The sequence below is a fragment of the Panulirus ornatus genome, chromosome 47, assembly GCF_036320965.1.
Source record: "Panulirus ornatus isolate Po-2019 chromosome 47, ASM3632096v1, whole genome shotgun sequence".
NCBI lineage: Eukaryota > Metazoa > Arthropoda > Malacostraca > Decapoda > Palinuridae > Panulirus > Panulirus ornatus.
Window position 1 is genome coordinate 9,713,410 of NC_092270.1, and position 22,005 is coordinate 9,735,414.

The following is a 22,005-nucleotide window of genomic DNA, read 5'->3' on the forward strand; positions in this document are numbered from 1 at the left end:
TTCCATATGTCCAAACCACTTTCTTTTTATTTCCACACATTCCTCTTGTCCTTTCACCATTTACTTGATCAAACCACCTTACACCATATATTGTCCTCAAACCTTTCATTTCCAACACATCCATCCTCCTCCGTACAATCCTATCCATAGCCCATACCTTGCTATCATATAATATTGTTGGAACTGCTATTCCTTAAAGCATGCCCATTTTTGCTTTCGGAGATGATAAAGTTCTCACCTTCCACACTTTCTTCATTGCTCCCAGAACTTTTGCCCCCTCCCCCACCCTGTGACTCATCTCCGCCTCCATGGCTCCATTTGCTGCTTAGTTCACTCCCAGATATCTAAAACACATTCCTTCCTCCAATTTTACTCCAATCAAACTTACATCCTAACTGATTTGTCCCTCAATCTTTATGAACCTAATAACCTTGCTTTTATTCACATTTACTTTCAACTCCCTCCTTTCACACACTCTTCCAAACTCAGTCACCAACTTCAGCAGTTTCTCACCAGAATCAGCCACCAGTGCTGTATCATCAGTGAACAACAACTGACTCACTTACCTGGCCTTCCCATCCCTTAAAGACTGCATACTCACCCCTCTCTCCAAAATTCTTGCATTTACCTCCCTAACTACCCCATCCATAAACAAATTAAACAATAATGGGGACATCATATGTCCCTGCTGCAGACCGAATTCACTGGGAACCAATCCCTCTCCTCTCTTCCTACTCATACACATGCCTTACAACCTTGATAAAAACTTCTCACTCCTTCTAGCAGCTTGTCTCCCACACCATACATATTCTTAAGACCTTCCACAAAGCATCTTTATCAACCCTATCAGATGACTTCTCCAATCCATAAAAGCTACATACAAATCCATCTGTTTTCTAAGTATATTTCACATTCTTTAAAGCAAACACCTGATCCACACATCCTCTACCACTTCTAAAACCACACTGCTCCTCACCATTTTAGTGCTCTGCACATACAATTTTCCAGGTATACTCAACAAACTGATGATTCTGTAGTTAGAACACTAACCTTTATCCCCTTTGCCTTTATACAACCCTATCAGATGCCTTCTCCAGATCCATGAATGACACATACAAATCCATCTGTTTCCAAGAATTCTTCACATATTCTTTAAAGCAAACACCTGATCCACACATCCTCTACCACTTCTAAAACCACACTGCTCCTCCCCAATCTGGTGCTCTGTACATACAATTTTCCAGGTATATTCAACAATCTTATGCCTCTGGAGCTAGAACACTCACCTTTATCCCCTTTGCCTTTATACAATGGCACTATACATGCATTCTGCCACTCTTCAGGCACTTCACCATGATCTACATACAATGAAAATCCTTACCAACCAATCAACAACACAGTCGCCCCCTTTTTGCCACTTTCCTTTATGCCAATTTTTCTTTTCCTGATTACCTCTACATACTCTTACCTTGTTATAATCTCCTTTAATAACTATCAGTCATCTCAATCTCAACATATTTTTTGAACTCAAAGCAGATACTGACTGCCTATTTTCATCTGAAAACCATACCAAATGAGAGTTTTGAAAAAATTTCACATGCTTCTGTTGGGTCTTGGCACAAATTGTGGATTCTGGGCTGTTTTTGAATATGGAAACCCATTCTGAATACAGGAAAAAACCAAACAAAACATTGATACACAGAGAAATGAGATGGTGAAAAAGTTCATTAAACAAAGACTAAGAATGTGACAAATTTCTACAGCGAGATGGCAAAACACATAATAGATTTTTTTCATGTTTTAAACCATGCTTCCTTTAACTGTATCAAGCTGTAATCAGTAATATTCACAATATAGATGCAGCGATCTCAATATTATAATTATCATTGTCATTACACTTTGTTGCTGTCTCCTGCGTTAGTGAGGTAGCACAAGGAAACAGACGAAAGAATGGCCCAACACACCCACATACACATGTATATACATACATGTCCACACATGCACATATACATAACTATACATTTCAATGTATACATATATATACATACATAGACATATACTTCTTTCTTTCTTTCATACTATTCGCCATCTCCCGCATTAGCGAGGTTGCGCTAAGAACAGAGGACTGGACCTTTGAGGGAATATCCTCACCTGACCCCCTTCTCTGTCCCTCCTTTTGGAAAAAAAAAAAAAGAAAAAAAGAAAAAAAAAAAGAGACATATATATGAGTACATATATGAGTAATGTGGCAGTTGAGGGAATAATTGGTATACATGGGGTGTTCAGTGTTGTAAATGGAAATGGTGAAAAGCTTGTAGATTTTTGTGCTGAAAAAGGACTGGTGATTGGGAATACCTGGTTTAAAAATAGAGATATACATAAGTATACGTATGTAAGTAGGAGAGATGGCCAGAGAGCGTTATTGGATTATGTGTTAATTGATAGGCACGCGAAAGAGAGACTTTTGGATGTTAATGGGCTGAGAGGTGCAACTGGAGGGATGTTTGATCATTATCTTGTGGAGGTGAAGGTGAAGATTTGTAGAGGTTTTCAGAAATGACAACCACCCTCCCTTCGCACGTGCGCGAAGTAGCGCTAGGAAAAGACAACAAAGGCCACATTCATTCACACTCAGTCTCTAGCTGTCATGTATAATGCACCGAAATCACAGCTCCCTTTCCACATCCAGGCCCCACAAAACTTTCCATGGTTTACCCCAGACGCTTCACATGCCCTGGTTCAATCCAATGACAGCACGTCGACCCCAGTACACCACATCATTCCAATTCACTCTATTCCTTGCACGCCTTTCACCCTCAAGCATGTTCAGGCCCTGATAGCTCAAAATAATTTTCACTCCATCTTTCCACCTCAAATTTGGTCTCCCACTTCTCCTCATTCCCTCCACCTCTGACACATATATCCTCTTGGTCAATCTTTCCTCACTCGTTTTCTACATGTGACCAAACCATTTCAATACACCCTCTTCTGCTCTCACAACCACACTCTTTTTATTACCACACATCTCTCTTATCCCTTCATTACTTACTTGTTCATATCACCTCACACCACATATTGTCCTCAAATATCTCATTTTCAACACATCCGAACAACTCTATCTATAGCCTATGCCTCACAACCATATAACATTGTTAGAACCACTATTCCTTCAAACATACCCATTTTTGCTTTCCGAGATAATGTTCTTGCCTTCCACACATTCTTCAACACTCCCAGAACCCCACTCCCCAACCCTGTGACCCACTTCCGCTTCCATGGTTCCATCCGCTGCCAAATCCACTCCCAGAAACCTAAAACACTTCACTTCCTCCAGTTTTTCTCCATTCAAACTTAGCTCCCACTTGACTTGTCCCTCAACCCTACTGTACCTAATAACCTTGCTCTTATTTACATTTACTCTCAGCTTTCTTCTTTAACTTACTTTACCAAACTCAGTCACCAGCTTCTGCAGTTTCTCACCCAAATCAGCCAGCAGCACTATATCATCAGTGAACAACAGCTGACTCACTTCCCAAGCATTCTCATCCACAACAGACTGCATTCTTGCCCCTCTATGCATGCATTCCACCAATCCTCAGGCACCTCACCATGAACCATACATACATTGAATATCCTCACCAACCAGTCAACAACACAGTCACCCCCTTTTTTAATAAATTCCACTGCAATGCCATCCAAACCCGCTGCCTTCCCGGCTTTCATCTTCCGCAAAGCTTTCACTACCTCTTCTCTGTTTACCAAACCATTCTCCCTGACCCTCTCACTTCACACACCACCTCGACCAAAACACCCTATATCTGCCACTCTATCATCTAACGCATTCAACAAACCTTCAAAATACTCACTCCATCTTCTCACATCACCACTACCTGTTATCACCTCCCCATTAGCCCCCTTCACTGATGTTCCTATTTGTTCTCTTGTCTTACGCACTTTATTTACTTCCTTCCAAAACATCTTTTTATTCTCCCTAAAATTTAATGATACTCTCTCACCCCAACTCTCATTTGCCCTCTTTTTCACCTCTTGCACCTTTCTTTTGACCTCCTGCCTCTTTCTTTTATACATCTCCCAGTCATTTGCACTATTTCTCTGCAAAAATCGTCCAAATGCCTCTCTCTTCTCTTTCACTCATAATCTTACTTCTTCATCCCACCACTCACTACCCATTCTAATCTACCCACCTCCCACGCTTCTCATGCCACAAGCATCTTTTGCGCTAGCCATCACTGCTTTCCTAAATACATCCCATTCCTCCCCCACTCCCCTTACGTCCTTTGCTCTCACTTTTTTTATATTCTGCACTCAGTCTCTCCAGGTACTTCCTCACACAAGTCTCCTTCCCAAGCTCACTTACTCTCACCACTCTCTTCACCCCAACATTTTCTCTTCTTTTCTGAAAACCTCTACAAATCTTCACCTTTGCCTCTACAAGATAATGATCAGACATCCTTCCAGTTGCACCTCTCAGCACATTAACATCCAAAGGTCTTTTTTTCATTTGCTTATCAATTAACATGTAATCCAATAATGCTCTCTGGCCATCTCTCCTACTTACATACGTATACTTATGTATATCTCTCTTTTTAAACCTGGTATTCCCAAAATATATGCTTGCTTATAACTTTTAATCCATCAAATCAACATAATCGCTTGTTGTCCGTTAATGCCAACTCTGAAAGTATGCTATTGTACCTATCTGAAACTGCAAACCTTGACTTAAGGTTGAAGACTGAAAATATGTCTTATATTATCTATACTTCTTCCACTTCTAAGATGCTAGGTAAGAACTATTCAAAGACTGCTTTTCATATTGGTTCCCACAAACATTCATAACTATATGCTCTATCTTTGTCACAACAAATGCACATGTTTACCTCCTAAATTTAAGAAAATGTCTTATTGTAAATACCTGGAGGTTGCATCAATCCATGGACTGCCTTAATTGCCTTGGGATCTTGAGTCTTTTCCGAGTTTTGATACACCTGGGTTATTGTGCTTTGACCATCATACTTATCTATGGCAATAACACCCTGTCGGGTGCTGTCTGTCCAATAAATTTTGCTCTCAAACACAGTCAAACGATTTGGTGCTGGAACGTTAGATGATCCTGAAATATATATCAAAATGCAGGTTAATAAAGATATGATGTTATCAAATTACATAGTCTAACATAGTGCACCAAACAGAAAAAATCTGTAAAACACCAATCAATTTGTTATACAACACACGTATTACCTATGGCCAGAATAGGAAAATCAAAATTCTATCTCATAAGAGATATCTAACCAACTGAGTTTTATTGCATTTACAATAGTTCGAACTTGGTAGCCAATTTTATAGCTTTCCTAGTATTCCAAACATATAAAAACATTCCTTTCAGGCAGATTATGTGTTAAGTAAAAATCACTTCATGAATTATGATCCAGTCAACTTTGATATATAACAGGTACTGGATGAAACACAGCTGATTGTGTCAAAGCTGCTCACCATTAGGTGTCAAACTTGGCTCCCTGAGTTGTGTCCAATCCTCCAAATTCTGTCAACTTATTATATCAAATCCAAACTCAGAGCAGATAAGTTATATACTACCCCTACAGCAAACAAGTTCCTCTGTACTCCTGCTAGTAATGAGGAAAATGTTCATGATTATACATTCATCCTACATGTGCCTAAATTAAAACTGTTTAAAAAAGAATAATGACAGAAATTATTTTCAAACATTTCTTGTATTTGGCATGTCTATGCACTTCACCACACTCAATTTCTGCTTAAAAACTGCATATTTATATAGATTCATTATAGATAATTTGCTGTTTCCTGCATCAGTGAGGTAGCTCCAGGAAACAGACAAAAGAATGGCCCATCCACTCGCATACATTATATAAACATAAGCACCCACATATCTGCATATACATACACATACATATTAACATATACATATATACATATTCATACTTGCTTGCCTTCATCCATTCCTGGCACTACCCTGCCACACAGGAAACAGCATTGCTACCCCATGCTTTAGTGAAGTCCCAGGAAAACAGGCAAAAAAGGTCACAGTCTCTAACTGTCATGTGTAATGCACTGAAACCACAGCTCCCTATCCACATCCAGGCCCCACAGACCTTTCCATGGTTTACCCCAGACGCTTCATATGCCCTGGTTCAGTCCATTAACAGTACGTTGACCCTGGTATACCACATCGTTCCAATTCCCTCTATTCCTTGTACACCTCTCACCCTCCTGTATATTCAGACCTCTATCGCTCACAACTTTTTTCATTCCATCCTTCCACCTACAATTTGGTCTCCCGTTTTTCCTTGTTTCCTTCACCTCTGACACATACATCCTCTTTGTAAATCTTTCCTCACTCATTCTCACCAAATGTCTAAACCATTTCAACACACCCTCTTCTGCTCTCTCAACCACACTCTTTTTATTTCCACACATCTCACTTACCCTTTCATTACTTACTCAATTTTCAAACCACCTCACACCATATGTTGCCCTCAAACATTTCATTTTCAACACATCCACCCTCCTTACAACCCGATCTATAGCCCATGCCTTGCAACCATATAACATTGTTGAAACTTCTCTTCCTTCAAACACACCCATTTTTGCTCTTCAAGATAATGTTCTCTCTGTCCACATATTCTTCATGGCTCCAAGAACCTTCCCCCTCCCCCACCCTGTGATTCACTTCTGTTTCCAAGGTTCCATCCGCTGCTAAGCCCACTCCCAGATATCTGAAACACTTCATTGCCTCCAATTTTTCTCCATTCAAACTTACATCCCAATTAACTTGTCCCTCAATCCTACTGAACCTAATAGCTTTGCTCTTGTTCACATTTACTTTCAACTTTCTCCTTTTACACACTTTTCCAAACTCAGTTATAACTTCTGCAGTTTATCCCTTGAATCACCCACTAGAGCTGTATCATTAACAAACAACAGCTGACTCACTTCCCAGGCCCTCTCATCCCCAACAGACTGCATACTCGCCCCTCTCTCCAAAACTCTTGCATTTACTTCCCTAATCACCCCATCCACAAATAAATTGAATAACCATGGGGACATCACACACCCCTGCCGCACACCGTCCTTCACTGGGAACCAATCACTGCCCTTCACAGAAAAATGATAAATATCATCTTCAAAACATCTCCTATATATGGCACATTTTTCAATTTCACCAAACTAAATTTCTACTTGAAATATAGTAACAAACAGAACGATAAAAATGGTCTTGAAAACACAAGCTAAGGCACACTTGTGAAATTATAATCATAAATTTCAACTCTTAATAACTATTGTTATGCTACAGGTACATGACAAAAATATTCTCATTTCATTAGCACATGACACTCATTAAATGACTAACCAAAACCAACTAATAAACATAAATTTCTTCGGTCTACAATCTTACAATCAAAGTAACTTAGCCTTAGCATTTTATCATTTAATGATGCAGGGTTAAGCTGAAAAACCCTGAAAATCACTATAGACAGCATAACAGCAAAAAATTACATCAAAGACTTTCACCTTAAACTGCCAGGTCTGTAAACCAATTATTCATTCATTTATTTTATTCATTCATTTTGCTTTGTCGCTGTCTCCCGCAGTTAGCGAGGTAGCGCAAGGAAACAGACGAAAGAATGGCCCAACCCACCCACATACACATATACATACACATCCACACATGCAAATATCCATACCTATACATCTCAACGTATACATATATATACACACGCAGCCATATACATATATACATAATTCATACTGTCTGCCTTTATTCATTCCCATTGCCACCTCGCCACACATCAAATAACAACCCCCTCCCCTCTCATGTGTGTGAGGTAGCACTAGGAAAAGACAACAAAGGCCCCATTCGTTCACACTCAGTCTCTAGCTGTCATGTAATAATGTACCGAAACCACAGCTCCCTTTCCACATCCAGGCCCCACAGAACTTTTCATGGTAAGTAATGATAAGGTAAGAGAGATGTGTGGTAATAAAAAGAATGTGGTTGAGAGAGCAGAAGAGGGTGTTTTGAAATGGTTTGGTGACATGGAAAGAATGAGTGGGGAAAGATTGGCAAAGAGGATATATGCGTCAGAGGTGGAGGGAATGAGAAGTGGGAGACCAAATTGGAGGTGGAAAGATGGAGTGAAAAAGATTTTGAGTGATCGGGGCATGAACATGCTGGAGGGTGAAAGGCGTGCAAGGAACAGAGTGAATTGGAACGATGTGGTATACCGGGGTCGACATGCTGTCAATGGATTGTGGAGGCGAAGGTGAAGATCTGTAGAGGTTTTCATGAAAGAAGAGAGAATGTTGGGGTGAAGAGAGTGGTGAGAGTAAGTGAGCTTGGGAAGGAGACTTGTGTGTGGAAGTACCAGGAGAGACTGAGTACAGAATGGAAAAAGGTGAGAACAAAGGAGGTAAGGGGAGGGGGGGGGGTTGGAATGGGATGTATCTAGGGAAGCAGTGATGGCTTACACAAAAGATGCTTGTGGCATGAGAAGCATGGGAGGTGGGCAGATTAGAAAGGGTAGTGAGTGGTGGGATGAAATAAGATTATTAGTGAAAGAGAAGAGAGAGGCATTTGGACAATTTTTGCAGGGAAATAATGCAAATGACTGGGAGATGTATAAAAGAAAGAGGCAGGAGGTCAAGAGAAAGGTGCAAGAGGTGAAAAAGAGGGCAAATGAGAGTTGGGGTGAGAGAGTATCATTAAATTTTAGGGAGAATAAAAAGATGTTTTGGAAGAAGGTAAATAAAGTGTGTAAGACAAGGGAACAAATGGGAACTTCAGTGAAGGGGGCTAATGGGGAGGTAATAACAGGTAGTGGTGATGTGAGAAGGAGATGGAGTGAGTATTTTGAAGGTTTGTTGAATGTGTTTGATGATAGAGTGGCAGATATAGGGTGTTTTGGTCGAGGTGGTGTGCAAAGTGAGAGGGTTAGGGAAAATGATGTGGTAAACAGAGAAGAGGTAGTAAAAGCTTTGCGGAAGATGAAAGCCGGCAAGGCAGCAGGTTTGGATGGTATTGCAGTGGAATTTATGAAAAAAGGGGGTGACTGTATTGTTGACTGGTTGGTAAGGTTATTTAATGTAAGTATGATTCATTGTGAGGTGCCTGAGGATTGGCAGAATGCTTGCATAGTGCCATTGTACAAAGGCAAAGGGGATAAAGGTGAGTGCTCAAATTACAGAGGTATAAGTTTCTTGAGTATTCCTGGGAAATTATATGGGACGGTATTGATTGAGAGGGTGAAGGCATGTACAGAGCATCAGATTGGGGAAGAGTAGTGTGGTTTCAGTGGTAGAAGTGGTAGAGGATGTGTGGATCAGGTGTTTGCTTTAAAGAATGTATGTGAGAAATACTTAGAAAAGCAAATGGATTGGTATGTAGCATTTATGGATCTGGAGAAGGCATATGACAGAGTTGATAGAGATGCTCTGTGGAAGGTATTAAGAGTATATGGTGTAGGAGGCAAGTTGTTAGAAGCAGTGAAAAGTTTTTACCGAGGATGTAAGGCATGCGTACGTGTAGGAAGAGAGGAAAGTGATTGGTTCTCAGTGAATGCAGGTTTGTGGCAGGAGTGTGTGATGTTTCCATGGTTGTTTAATTTGTTTATGGATGGGGTTGTAAGGGAGGTGAATGCAAGAGTTTTGGAAAGAGGGGCAAGTATGCAGTCTGTTGTAGATGAGAGAGCTTGGGAAGTGAGTCAGTTGTTGTTCGCTGATGATACAGCGCTGGTGGCTGATTCATGCAAGAAACTGCAGAAGCTGGTGACTGAGTTTGGTAAAGTGTGTGAAAGAAGAAAGTTGAGAGTAAATGTGAATAAGAGCAAGGTTATTAGGTACAGTAGGGTTGAGGGTCAAGTCAGTTGGGAGGTAAGTTTGAATGGAGAAAAACTGGAGGAAGTGAAGTGTTTTAGATATCTGGGAGTGGATTTGGCAGCGGATGTAACCATGGAAGCAGAAGTGAATCATAGGGTGGGGGAAGGGGTGAAAATTCTGGAAGCCTTGAAGAATGTGTGGAAGTCGAGAACATTATCTCGGAAAGCAAAAATGGGTATGTTTGAAGGAATAGTGGTTCCAACAATGTTGTATGGTTGCGAGGCATGGGCTATGGATAGAGTTGTGCACAGGAGGGTGGATGTGCTGGAAATGAGATGTTTGAGGACAATATGTGGTGTGAGGTGGTTTGATCGAGTAAGTAATAGTAGGGTAAGAGAGATGTGTGGTAAACCAATTATCAATGCAAAAAAACAAACTCATTCAAGGGTGAATTGGAATGGGTCAGTAGGCATACTTTTTGTCTAGGATGACTGCCCAAGTGTTAACCTTTATGACCTAGTGGACACTCTGAAAAGTGGATATCTTGAAAGTGTGTTTCTGTATAAGGGTGTTTAGGAAAGACAAGAGATATGTGCCTTTTCTATATCCATAGATAATGGATACACCTTTTTCACTGAAACTTATTTAATCCAAAAAAACTTCTCAACTTACGCGTTTAAGTGCAAAAATCTTCTAAACAAACTGCCTTCCCTTCCTCAACCCACATTGCTCTTCAACAATAAGGGGTTCACTAATACTTTCCCACCAGCAATCACTATCCTAGGCACTTTTCCATGTATCAATATACGCTTTCCAGATACATCCTAAAGCATTTTCAATTCCACTCTTAAAAATCTTGCTAGCCACTCTATATACATCTTATTTTTTCATTCCTTTGCAATACTTTTCTTTATCCCTTTTGTATTAACATAACCCTTTTGCCATCATCTTCAATAGTTTTACAAAATCTAAGTATGTACATATCTTAAATTTACATACTGCATACCGTCATGGTTTTTCCATTACTGACAATAAAAGGATGAGTACAAGTTTTACATCAATTCATTTTGCTACAGACAAATTGCATAACAACTATTCATGAAATACAAAACCATACTAGTATCAATATATATCTATCTATTATACTTTGTCGCTGTCTCCTGCGTTAGCTTTGATGAATGTATGTGAGAAATACTTAAAAAAGAAAATGGATTTGTATGTAGCATTTATGGATCTGGTGAAGACATATGATAGAGTTGATAGAGATGCTCTGTGGAAGGTATTAAGAATATATGGTGTGGGAGGCAAGTTGTTAGAAGCAGTGAAAAGTTTTTATCGAGGATGTAAGGCATGTGTACGTGTAGGAAGAGAGGAAAGTGATTAGTTTTCAGTGAATGTTGGTTTGTGGCAGGGGTGCATGATGTCTCCATGGTTGTTTAATTTGTTTATGGATGGGGTTGTTAGGGAGGTGAATGCAAGAGTTTTAGAGAGAGAGGGGCAAGTATGCAGTCTGTAGTGGATGAGAGAGCTTGGGAAGTGAGTCAGTTGTTGTTCGATGATGATACAGCGCTGGTGGCTGATTCGGGTGAGAAACTGCAGAAGCTGGTGACAGGGTTTGGTAAAGTGTGTGAAAGAAGAAAGCTGAGAGTAAATGTGAATAAGAGCAAGGTTACAGTACAGTAGGGTTGAGGGACAAGTCAATTGGGAAGTAAGTTTGAATGGAGAAAAACTGAAGGAAGTGAAGTGTTTTAGATTTCTGGGAGTGAATTTGGCAGTGGATGGAACCATGGAAGCAGAAGTGAATCATATGGTGGGGGAGGGGGCGAAAGTTTTGGGAGAGTTGAAAAATGTGTGGGAGTTGAGAACATTATCTTGGAAAGCAAAAATGGGTATGTTTGAAGGAATAGTGGTTTCAACAATGTCATATGGTTGTGAGGTGTGGGCTATAGATAGAGTTGTGCAGAGGAGGGTGGATGTGCTGGAGATGAGATGTTTGAGGACAATATGTGGTGTGAGGTGGTTTGATCGAGTAAGTAATGAAAGGGTAAGAGAGATGTGTGGAAATAAAAAGAGTGTGGTTGAGAGAGAAGAAGAGGGTGTTTTGAAGTGGTTTGGTCACATGGAGAAAATGAGTGAGGAAAGATTGACAAAGAATATATATGTGTCAGAGGTGGAGGGAATGAGGAGAAGTGGGAGACCAAATTGGAGGTAGAAAGATGGAGTGAAAAAGATTTTGAGTGATCAGGGCCTGAACATGCAGGAGGATGAAAGGCGTGCAAGGAATAGAGTGAATTGGAATGATGTGGTATACCGGGGTTGATGTGCTGTCAATGGATTGAGCCAGGGCATGTGAAGCGTCTGGGGTAAACCATGCAAAAGTTTTGAGGGGGCCTGGATGTGGGAAGGGAGCTGTGGTTATACATGACAGCTAGGGACTGAGTGTGAACGAATGTGGCCTTTGTTGTCTTTTCCTAGTGCTACCTCGCACACATGCAGGGAGAGGGAGTTGTCATTTCATGTGTGGCAGGGTGGCGACAGGAATGAATAAGGGCAGACAGTATGAATTATGTACATGTGCATATATGTTCATGTCTGTGTGTATATATATGCATACGTTGAGATGTATAGGTATGAATATGTGCATGTCTGGACGTGTATGTACATACATGTGTATGTGGGTGGGTTGGGCCATTCTTTCGTCGGTTTCCTTGTGCTACCTCGCTAACGCGGGAGACAGTGACAAAGTATAATGAAGAAAAAAAAGAAAAAAATCATCTCTACTGATGTTATAATTTTCTGGTACATACCCCTTATAATAGCAGTTCGACCAGTTCCTTCATAAGTTATGGTTTCAATGTAGTCCAAGAGGGAATCACACCAAAATATACGCTGACTGATTATGTCCACAGCAATACCAGAAGCTTTGTAGATAACATCCTTCACCAGTGCCTGCAAATTGGTGCCATCCATGTTGGCTCGGATGATACGGCTAGTGTCAGCTACAAACATCAGGCTGAAATAAACAATGCAGGTGTAATTCATATGTTTTGGAGTGTGAAGTATGTATGAAGAAGAGAACAGCCAAATAAACAAAAATGGGACTAGGATGAGGGAGAATTTTAATCAAGGAGGAGAACAGGATGAGGAAACTTTTTATCAAGGAAGAGAACAGCATTCAAAGATATGCAGAGAAGTTGACTGGAACATATATCACATGGAAAACCATTTTACAATTGCTGAGGTGACTCTCTCTACTGTGGTAACTTACTGAGGCAAACAGTTCCTGTTGTCCTGCCACCACTTAATCTTTTTCAACATGCAATAGCTGTTGTCTTAATGAGGCAGTATCAGTAACTTATGGATTATGGCCTCATATACACATATCTTCTCTAGCTATTATGTATACTGCACCAAAAACAGAGCTCACTATCCATGGTCAAGCCCCATAACTGTTCCGTGGCTTTCCTTGACTCTGTCATATTCCCTGGTTCAGCCCACTGACAGCAAGTCATCCTCCATGTACTATATAGATCCTAACTATCCTATCCCATGCATGCACCTCAACTTCCTCAAAAATAAGATCCTGATACCCCAAGGAAGGGGTGTATCCATGGGGGTACAGGGCAGTTATGCTCCCATCTTGAACTATACATTCACAATAAACTTAAATGATTATATCCTATATTCTTACAATTATTCTAAGCCTTTCAGTCCTTCAAAAGAAAAAAATAATGTATATATATGTCTGTTTAACTTTCAGTGATTTATACAGGTGACCAATGAAAAAAAATTGTCCATTTCACCACTTTCTTACAAGACTGACATATATTTATTGAGAGATGTTCTGTCTGCAAAAGCATGTTAATTTTTTCATTACACAAAACTCCCTTCAATATAGTTATCAGATGTTTCATATTACCAAATACCATAAATTCAATTCTTCTCATAATAAACTTACTTCTGACTAATATCAGTGATTAACTTTATCCATCTATCTATATATATTTCTAATGCCTGTTCCCTCCTGGAACTTCCTTCAATCTCTTTAATTTTCACCCAAGATGGCCTTGATTGGGGTTTTGTTTTACCTATACCATATCTATCCCTTTATATAAATAAAACTAGTGTATTCAAATCATCATAAGCCAATCTTTCCATATAAAACTCAGCCATTGCCAATCTTAATAATGGGATTCGACTTTAAGCATTGAAAACCATGAAAACCAGAAGACTTTATATGCATAACTAAATATGTAATCTTTCTCTGTATAGGCAGGGAGTGTATGCAGTTTAAAAGAACATAACCAGAGGAATCAAAGCAGTCATACCCTTTGGTTGGGTCTAGCCCAATATCTTGCGGTTCACTTATGTTGTCTGACAAAACAATGGCATGGTAAGGGCCAAGAATTTCAAACACATCAATCTTCTGGCCCAGGATGTCGACAACATAAAGCTTATCTCCAACCCAATCCACAGCAAGGGCTCCAGGTGTTAATGAGCCTGGGAGAGTCAGTGTTGTTTCAGCTGAGTTCCCTGATCCACGCAGGTTCTGGGAGTATATCTGGGAAGAACTCAACAAATCACAAACTGCAAGAAAGTTTACTCTTGAATAAATAATGAAAATTTCAAATTCAAATGCAACATTCATTGTTTATTTATCTATCTATTATACTTTGTCGCTGTCTCCTGCATCAGCGAGGTAGCGTAAGGAAACAGATGAAAGAATGGCCCAACCCACCCACATACACATGCATATACATAAACGTCCACACACGCACATATACATACCTACACATTTCAACGTATACATATATATACATACACAGACATATACATATATACACATGTACATAATTCATACTTGCTGCCTTTATTCATACCCGTTGCCGCCCCGCAAAACATGAAATGACAACCCCCTCTCCCCGCATGCACGGAAGGTAGCTCTAGGAAAAGACAACAAAGGCCACATTCGTTCACACTCAGTCTCTACCTGTCATGTATAATGCACTGAAACCACAGCTCCCCCTTCACATCCAGGCCCCACAAACCTTTCCATGGTTTACCCCAGACGCTTCACATGCCCTGGTTCAATCCACTGACAGCATGTCAACCCCAGTATACCACATCGTTCCAATTCACTTATTCCTTGCATGCCTTTCACCCTCCTTTTTCAATGCTCCCAGAACTTTCACCCCCTCCCCCACCCTGTGACTCATTTCCACTTCCATGGTTCCATCCGCTGCCAAATCCACCCCAGATATCTAAAACACTTCACTTCCTCGTTTTTCTCCATTCAAACTTAACTCCCAATTGACTTGTCCCTCAACCCTTCTGTACCTAATAACCTTGCTCTTATTCACATTTACTCTCAGCTTTCTTCTTTCACACACTTTACCAAACTCAGTCAACAGCTTCTGCATTTTCTTATCCGAATCAGCCACTAGTGCTGATTGTATGGCCATTAAAACAAGATATTAACATTCAAGTATCTCTAAAAACTCAAACACTAAATAAATTTTATGGTATCAAGAAAAGAACTTAAGGGATAGGTATAGCTCACTTTTCGTGTTTCTGTATCTGACCAGTAAATAAGGTCCTTCTTGTAATGAAAATCTAAACCCCAGGCTGAGGTAGCATTGGTCACCAGTTCTGGTTCCTTTTTGTCAATATCTGGCATCTGAAACAACAAGCAATATCATGTAGAGTAAACATAAAACCATGCACAAACAACAACCACACATATTGTTTATAATATTAATGACAATAATGCACCAAAAACTGCCAAGGTGGGAGGGAAAAGTCTTGAAAACTTTGGAAACTGATAGAAATGATATAACTATGCCATTAAAATGAACCACATAAGGCCCATGGACCTGATGAAGTCTAAATGTGCAGAAGGAATGTGCATATCCATATATATATCATCCCTGGGGATGGGGAGAAAGAATACTTCCCATGTATTCCCTGTGTGTTGTAAAAGGTGATGAAAAGGGGAGGGAGCAGGAGGCCAAGGTCAAAGAGAGTATGTGAGGGACATGATAGGTCATACGATCTCCCTACCTCATTGTATCCTAAACTTATAATGTTCAGTAAGAAAGGAATAAATACGAAACTTGTATATATAATAATCATTTACTAGCCTGTGGGGTTGAGGTTTTGGATCCATGTTCTACAAAGTCAAACATGAAAGTGGCATGCCTGTGTCTGATCTTACAAGGGTGAAAGTTACCGATGTGAAATGAGACATTGTGTACCTATTCATCCCACAGTACTGGAACCAGATTCTATCATAACAAAAGAGATATACTTCAGATTATGTATTCCTCCTTAAATATAGCACTGCAAAATAAAAACCATGAGAAATGAATAGGAAAATCTCTAATTATTCACAAAAAATAATGAAAAACAAAACCTCACATTGTATCAACACTGCTCATCAAAATGGGATATAACCATCATCCTATGGGGTTGGATTATGTCTCAAAAACTCAACCAAATCTAAGCTACTTCCAGACAAAAATATCTTCCTACCTTAAAAATTTTGTCATGATGAGTAAAGAAGAGAGTCATCTTGTGCTTATCAGAAACATTAATGGCAGAGCAACGAGTGAAATTTTCCAGTGTGAAGCCAAAAGCACACTGGCATCTGAAGGACCCATCTGTGTTGACACAGTATTGGTCACAGTAGCCCCATTCTTCGCACTCATCCTTGTCTGTGTGATAAGTACAATTAGTCCACACCAGGGTTATCCTTAAAAGTTTTATCCAATCAACTTAAAATACATTAACACTCAAAGAAAAGTTATATTCACTCTTTTTCAAACCATTTCAGACACTGAGTTACTGATGTATTTCTCCATAAAGTCAGAACAAATCATTCAAATCTATAAGAGAGATGGATACTTGCAAAATTTGCTCCAGATTATTTCAATTACATTAAACATAAATAACATACAGAAACAGTTCCTACCAATACAAGTTCGTGTATCATTGGAGACTTGCTTCCCTGGAGGACAGTAACATTCTCCTCCATCAAGGGAAGCACGGCATGCATACTCACATCCCAGGCTTGGACATAGCTCTGCCGCTGTGAAGGAAAAAAATCAAAAGCCAACTACAAAACTATTGATATAAGAATAAAGCTTCAAATATTTCATACTCACCTTTACCATTCCTGTTTATCATATTCCTTTTCCTACTTTATATACAACGTGGTGCAACCAAAATAACCCTCCATATTTCAGGTATTGAACACCTTAGTTAATGTGAGCACATTTTCTCACTTCAAACTTCTCTGTATTTCATTGTGAGTCCTTCAGTTGTCCTTCTAAATTTTCTACCCTTCATACTTCTACATTCCATTTAGTGCATACTTGCCAATGCAACCCACATGCATATCACACATTCTTATCAAACTGCATATGAAATGGTGCTGCTTCACTTATAACCCCACCACCATGGTCTTGAGCAGACTATTTAGGAATTTTGACAAAATATTTATGTATATCTAAAATTCTGGTTAATTTTACACTATCAATATGATCCACAGTTAAAAAATAATGTCTTCATATACTTACAACATGCTGTTCGCTCATCAGAACCATCAACACAGTCCCTATGGCTATCACAAAGTTTTGACTTCTCGATACATCGATTTTCTTTGGGACACAAGAATTTTGAGTCTGGACAAGCAATGGCTGTACAGTTGTGTTCATCAGAGCCATCAGGACAGTCATTGTGGCCATCACAGTGCCATCGGCGAGGGATACACAGAGCATTGGCACATCGAAACCGATTCTCATGACATGCTGGAAACTCTAATGAGAAGTAAAGTAGTTGATGACAAATGCACAGACTAGCAACTGGAATCATCATTCACATTGGTTTTATTCCAGTAAATGTGATTTATAATGAGTTTTGTGAAACCATGAGTTATTGAATCAATACAATGATATTTTTGACTCATTTGCAATAATTGATCTGAACATGAGATTTAGTGGACTTTTCTTAAAAACACAACCACTTGCCTGCAAATTATAATCTATCACAATGAAACAAGATCTCTCACAATTAAACACTTACCACAGTCTTCTTCATCAGAATTATCACCACAATCATTTCTGTGGTCACACTTCTGACTTTTTTCTATACATTTATCATTACAACGAAACTTGTCCTTAGCACATGAGGTCACATTACAACCAGCTTCATCTGACTCATCACGACAGTCAAAGTAACCATCACATTTTTTAAAAGGTGGGATGCAGAGCCCTGAGCCACACTTGTGGTCATCCCGAAGGCATGTACGGTAGTCTGAGGGGTAAGACATTAAATTGTAAATTAATAAAATCTAATCAACAATACAACATTTAAGAACCCTTTTTATGGGCTCCTGCACCATGAAGGCTGCAATCCTAACAGAAATAGGGGCATGATGGACTCCTTTGAAATGAAAAGTTCCTTGATGAGACAGTATTCCTTTTCATCAAATGATGTTAATACAACCTTGTTAAAGGTATCTTTTTACTCAAAGATGGAAGCCACTGACAACAAATTATAGATTTACATACATATCCATGAATCTTCAATGTGTATTTTGTTTATTAGGACTAAACTTTAGGGTACTAATGCTCATATATGCATTTTGCCCTTATGTGCTAGTTCCCAGAAAATCATTTTAGTGTTTGTTATGTATATGTGTATATATGTATATGTCTGCTTATGTATATGTATGTATATAAGCATGTATGGACATTTATATAACAAGTAATAACAAGTAGTGGTGAAGTGAGAAGATGGAGTGAATATTTTGAAGGTTTGTTGAATGTCTTTGATGATTGTGGCAGATGTAGTGCGTTTTGGTAGAGGTAGTATGCGAAGTTAGAGGGTCAGGGAGAATGGTTCAGTAAACAGAGAAGAGGTAGTGAAAGCTTTGCAGAAGATGAAAGCCGGTAAGGCAGCGGGTTTGGACAGTACTGCAGTGGAATATATCAAAAAAGGGGGGTGACTGTCTTGTTGACTAGTTGGCAAGGATATTCAATGTATGTATGGTTCATGGTGAAGTGCCTGAGGATTGGCGGAATGCATGCATAGTGCCATTGTATAAAGGCAAAGGGAATAAAAGCGAGAGTTCAAATTACAGACGCATAAGTTTGTTGTGTATTCCTGGGAAATTAAATGGGAAGGTAATGATTGTCAGGGTAAAGCATGTACAGAGCATTAGACTGGGGAAGAGCAATTAGGTTTCAGAAGAGGTAGAGGATGTGTGGATCAGGTGTTTGCTTTGAAGAATGTACAAGAGAAATACTTAGAAAAACAGATGGATTTGAATGTGGCATTTATGGATCTGGAGATGGCATATGATAGAGTTGATAAGAGATGCTTAGTGGAAGGTATTAAGAGTATATGGTGTGGAAGGAAAGTTGTTAGAAACAGTGAAAAGTTTTCATCGAGCATGTAAAGCATGTGTACGAGTAGGAAGAGAGGAAAGTGATTGGTTCCCAGTTTGAGGCAGGGGAGCATGATGTCTCCATGGCTGTTTAATTTCTTTATGGATGTGGTGGTTAGGGAGGTGAATGCAAGAGTTTTGGAAAGGGAGGCAAGTATGCAGTCTGTTGTGGATGGGAGGGCTTGGGAAGTGTCAGATGTTGTATGCTGATGATACAGTGCTGGTGGCTGATTCAGGTGAGAAACTGCAGACGTTGGTGACTGAATTTGGTAAAGTGTGCGAAAGGAGAAAGCTGAGAGTAAATGTGAATAAGAGCAAGGTTATTAGGTTCAGTTGGGTTGAGGGACAAGTACATTGGGAGGTAAGTTTGAATGGAGAAAAACTGCAGGAAGTGAAGTGTTTTAGATATCTGGGAGTAGATTTAACAGCAGATGGAACCATGGAAGAGAAGTGAGTCACAGTGTGGGGGAGGGGGAAAAGGTTCTGGGAGCGTTGAAGAATGTGTGGAAGATGAGAACGTTATCTCGGAGAGCAAAAACGGGTATGTTTGAAGGAATAGAGGTTCCAACAATGTTATATGGTTGTGAAGCATGGGCTATAGATAGGGTTGTGTGGAGCAGGGTGAATGTGTTGGAAATGAAATGTTTGAGGACAATATGTGGTGTGAGGTGGTTTGATCAAGTAAGTAATGAAAGGGTAAGAGAGATGTGTGGTAATAAAAACAGTGTGGTTGAGAGAGCAGATGAGGGTGTATTGAAATGGTTTGGTCACATGGAGAGAATGAGTGAGGAAAGATTGACAAAGAGGACATATGTGTTAGAGGTGGAGGGAACGAGAAGTGGGAGACCAAATTGGAGGTGGAAGGATGGAGTGAAAAAGATTTTGAGCGATTGGGGTCTGGACATACAGGAGGGTGAAAGGCGCGCAAAGAATAGAGTGAATTTGAAACGATGTGGTATACCAGGGTCGACATGCTGTCAATGGATTGAACTAGGGCATGTGAAGCGTCTGGGGTAAACCATGGAAAGTTTTATGGCGCCTGGATGTGGAAAGGAGCTGTGGTTTCGGTGCATTACACATGACAGCTAGAGACTGAGTGTGAATGAATGTGGCCTTCGTTGTCCTTTCCTAGCACTACCTCGTGCGCATGTGGGGGGAGTGGGGGGAGTGGGGCGCAATTTCATGTGTGACAGGGTGGCGACGAGAATGGATGAGGGCAGCAAGTATGAATATGTACATGTGTATATATGTATATGTCTGTGTATGTATATGTATGTATATGTTGAAATGTATAGGTATGTATATGTGCCTGTGTGGGCGTGTATGTATATACATGTGTATGTGGGTGGGTTGGGCCATTCTTTCGTGTTTCCTTGCGCTACCTCGCTAACACGGGAGACAGGGATAAAGTATAATAGAATAACACACACACACACACATATGTATATATATATATATATATATACATATATATATATATATATATATATATATATATATATATATATATATATATATATATATATGTGTGTGTGTGTGTGTGTGTGTGTGCGTGGATGGGCTCTTCTTCGTCTGTTTTCTGGCGCTACCTTACTGATGCGGGAAACAGTGAATAAGTATAATAAAAAAAATAATATAGGTGTCACTGGGGGTAATTCTGTCAAAAATGAACTTGTTTAAAGCATTTAATCTTCTAAAGAACTTGGTTCAGCTAAATTTAACATAAGTATAGCATGAAAACGTCAAGGGATAAGGCATTAAGAACTCGGCTCTGAAAGCCATTTTATTTGTGTGCTTGTTTTTGGCCATTAATTTGCTTCAGTGTGAATTTCTTAGCACTGAACTGGTAATGAGATATTATAAAGAGGATGAGTAGAAGTAATATAAGCATCAACATTTGCCAATCAAAAAAAGTATATATATATATATATATATATATATATATATATATATATATATATATATATATATATATATATATTGGCTTCATGAACAAATTGCCATAAATACTACTGAACTTCTTTTCATATCTTTACCATTTGATATAAATCTCACACTGTCTTTCTCCACAGTTAGAAAAACTCCTTGAAACATGGTTGATATATCTAAATGTGTACCTAACAGAGAACCATCATTCATATATAAATCTAATAATTCTATAAAACCACTTATGTTCACTGAATCACTAAATTCATCAAGATCTAACTTTGCAATAGAGCATTATAACATGAAGAATCCATTCTATTTTCTTAACCATTTCATTATTTTGGCTAAATTAAATTCTTCACTTGTTCCTGTTACTACAGTGACGAACCAGGAGAAGCAATTGTCAAACAAATTGCTCTTGTTACACTCATCATAACCACAGTACTATTGCCATTATGAACACATTATCATTACTGACATCATTAATCATCATCTTTGTTAACCAATTAAACACCACAGCCACTGGTAGTGAATGATTTTTTTTTCCATTCTTCTCTATAGCTGGTTCTAGAATATGATGGAGCACAAGGTACAAAATGTATTTGACTATTTTTCGTGTGAAACAATGAGACACCATGGAGGAAAGAATATGAGAAATATCCAGTGGTTTGGCCTCACACTGCTAGCCCTACTTTCATGGAAATATTAATTGCTAAAAAACATTTCCTGTCATTTGCTATAATAAATGCGATGTTGAT

General features: G+C 39.3%; 1 protein-coding gene across 3 annotated transcripts in view; it reads right to left on the reverse strand.

Moving 5' to 3' along the window:
* LOC139763535 (low-density lipoprotein receptor-related protein 2-like) overlaps positions 1–22,005 on the reverse strand; it is a 572,659-nt gene that overhangs the window by 50,834 nt on the left and 499,820 nt on the right. For all 3 annotated transcript variants that reach the window (XM_071689726.1, XM_071689725.1, XM_071689728.1), the window contains exons 4-11: positions 17,956–18,186; positions 17,451–17,690; positions 16,844–16,960; positions 16,405–16,586; positions 15,434–15,550; positions 14,202–14,434; positions 12,681–12,886; positions 4,934–5,131 (exon numbers count right to left, since the gene is read on the reverse strand). In XM_071689726.1, the coding sequence (XP_071545827.1) occupies positions 4,934–5,131; positions 12,681–12,886; positions 14,202–14,434; positions 15,434–15,550; positions 16,405–16,586; positions 16,844–16,960; positions 17,451–17,690; positions 17,956–18,186 (1,524 nt within the window). The remainder of the gene's footprint in view (positions 1–4,933; positions 5,132–12,680; positions 12,887–14,201; positions 14,435–15,433; positions 15,551–16,404; positions 16,587–16,843; positions 16,961–17,450; positions 17,691–17,955; positions 18,187–22,005) is intronic.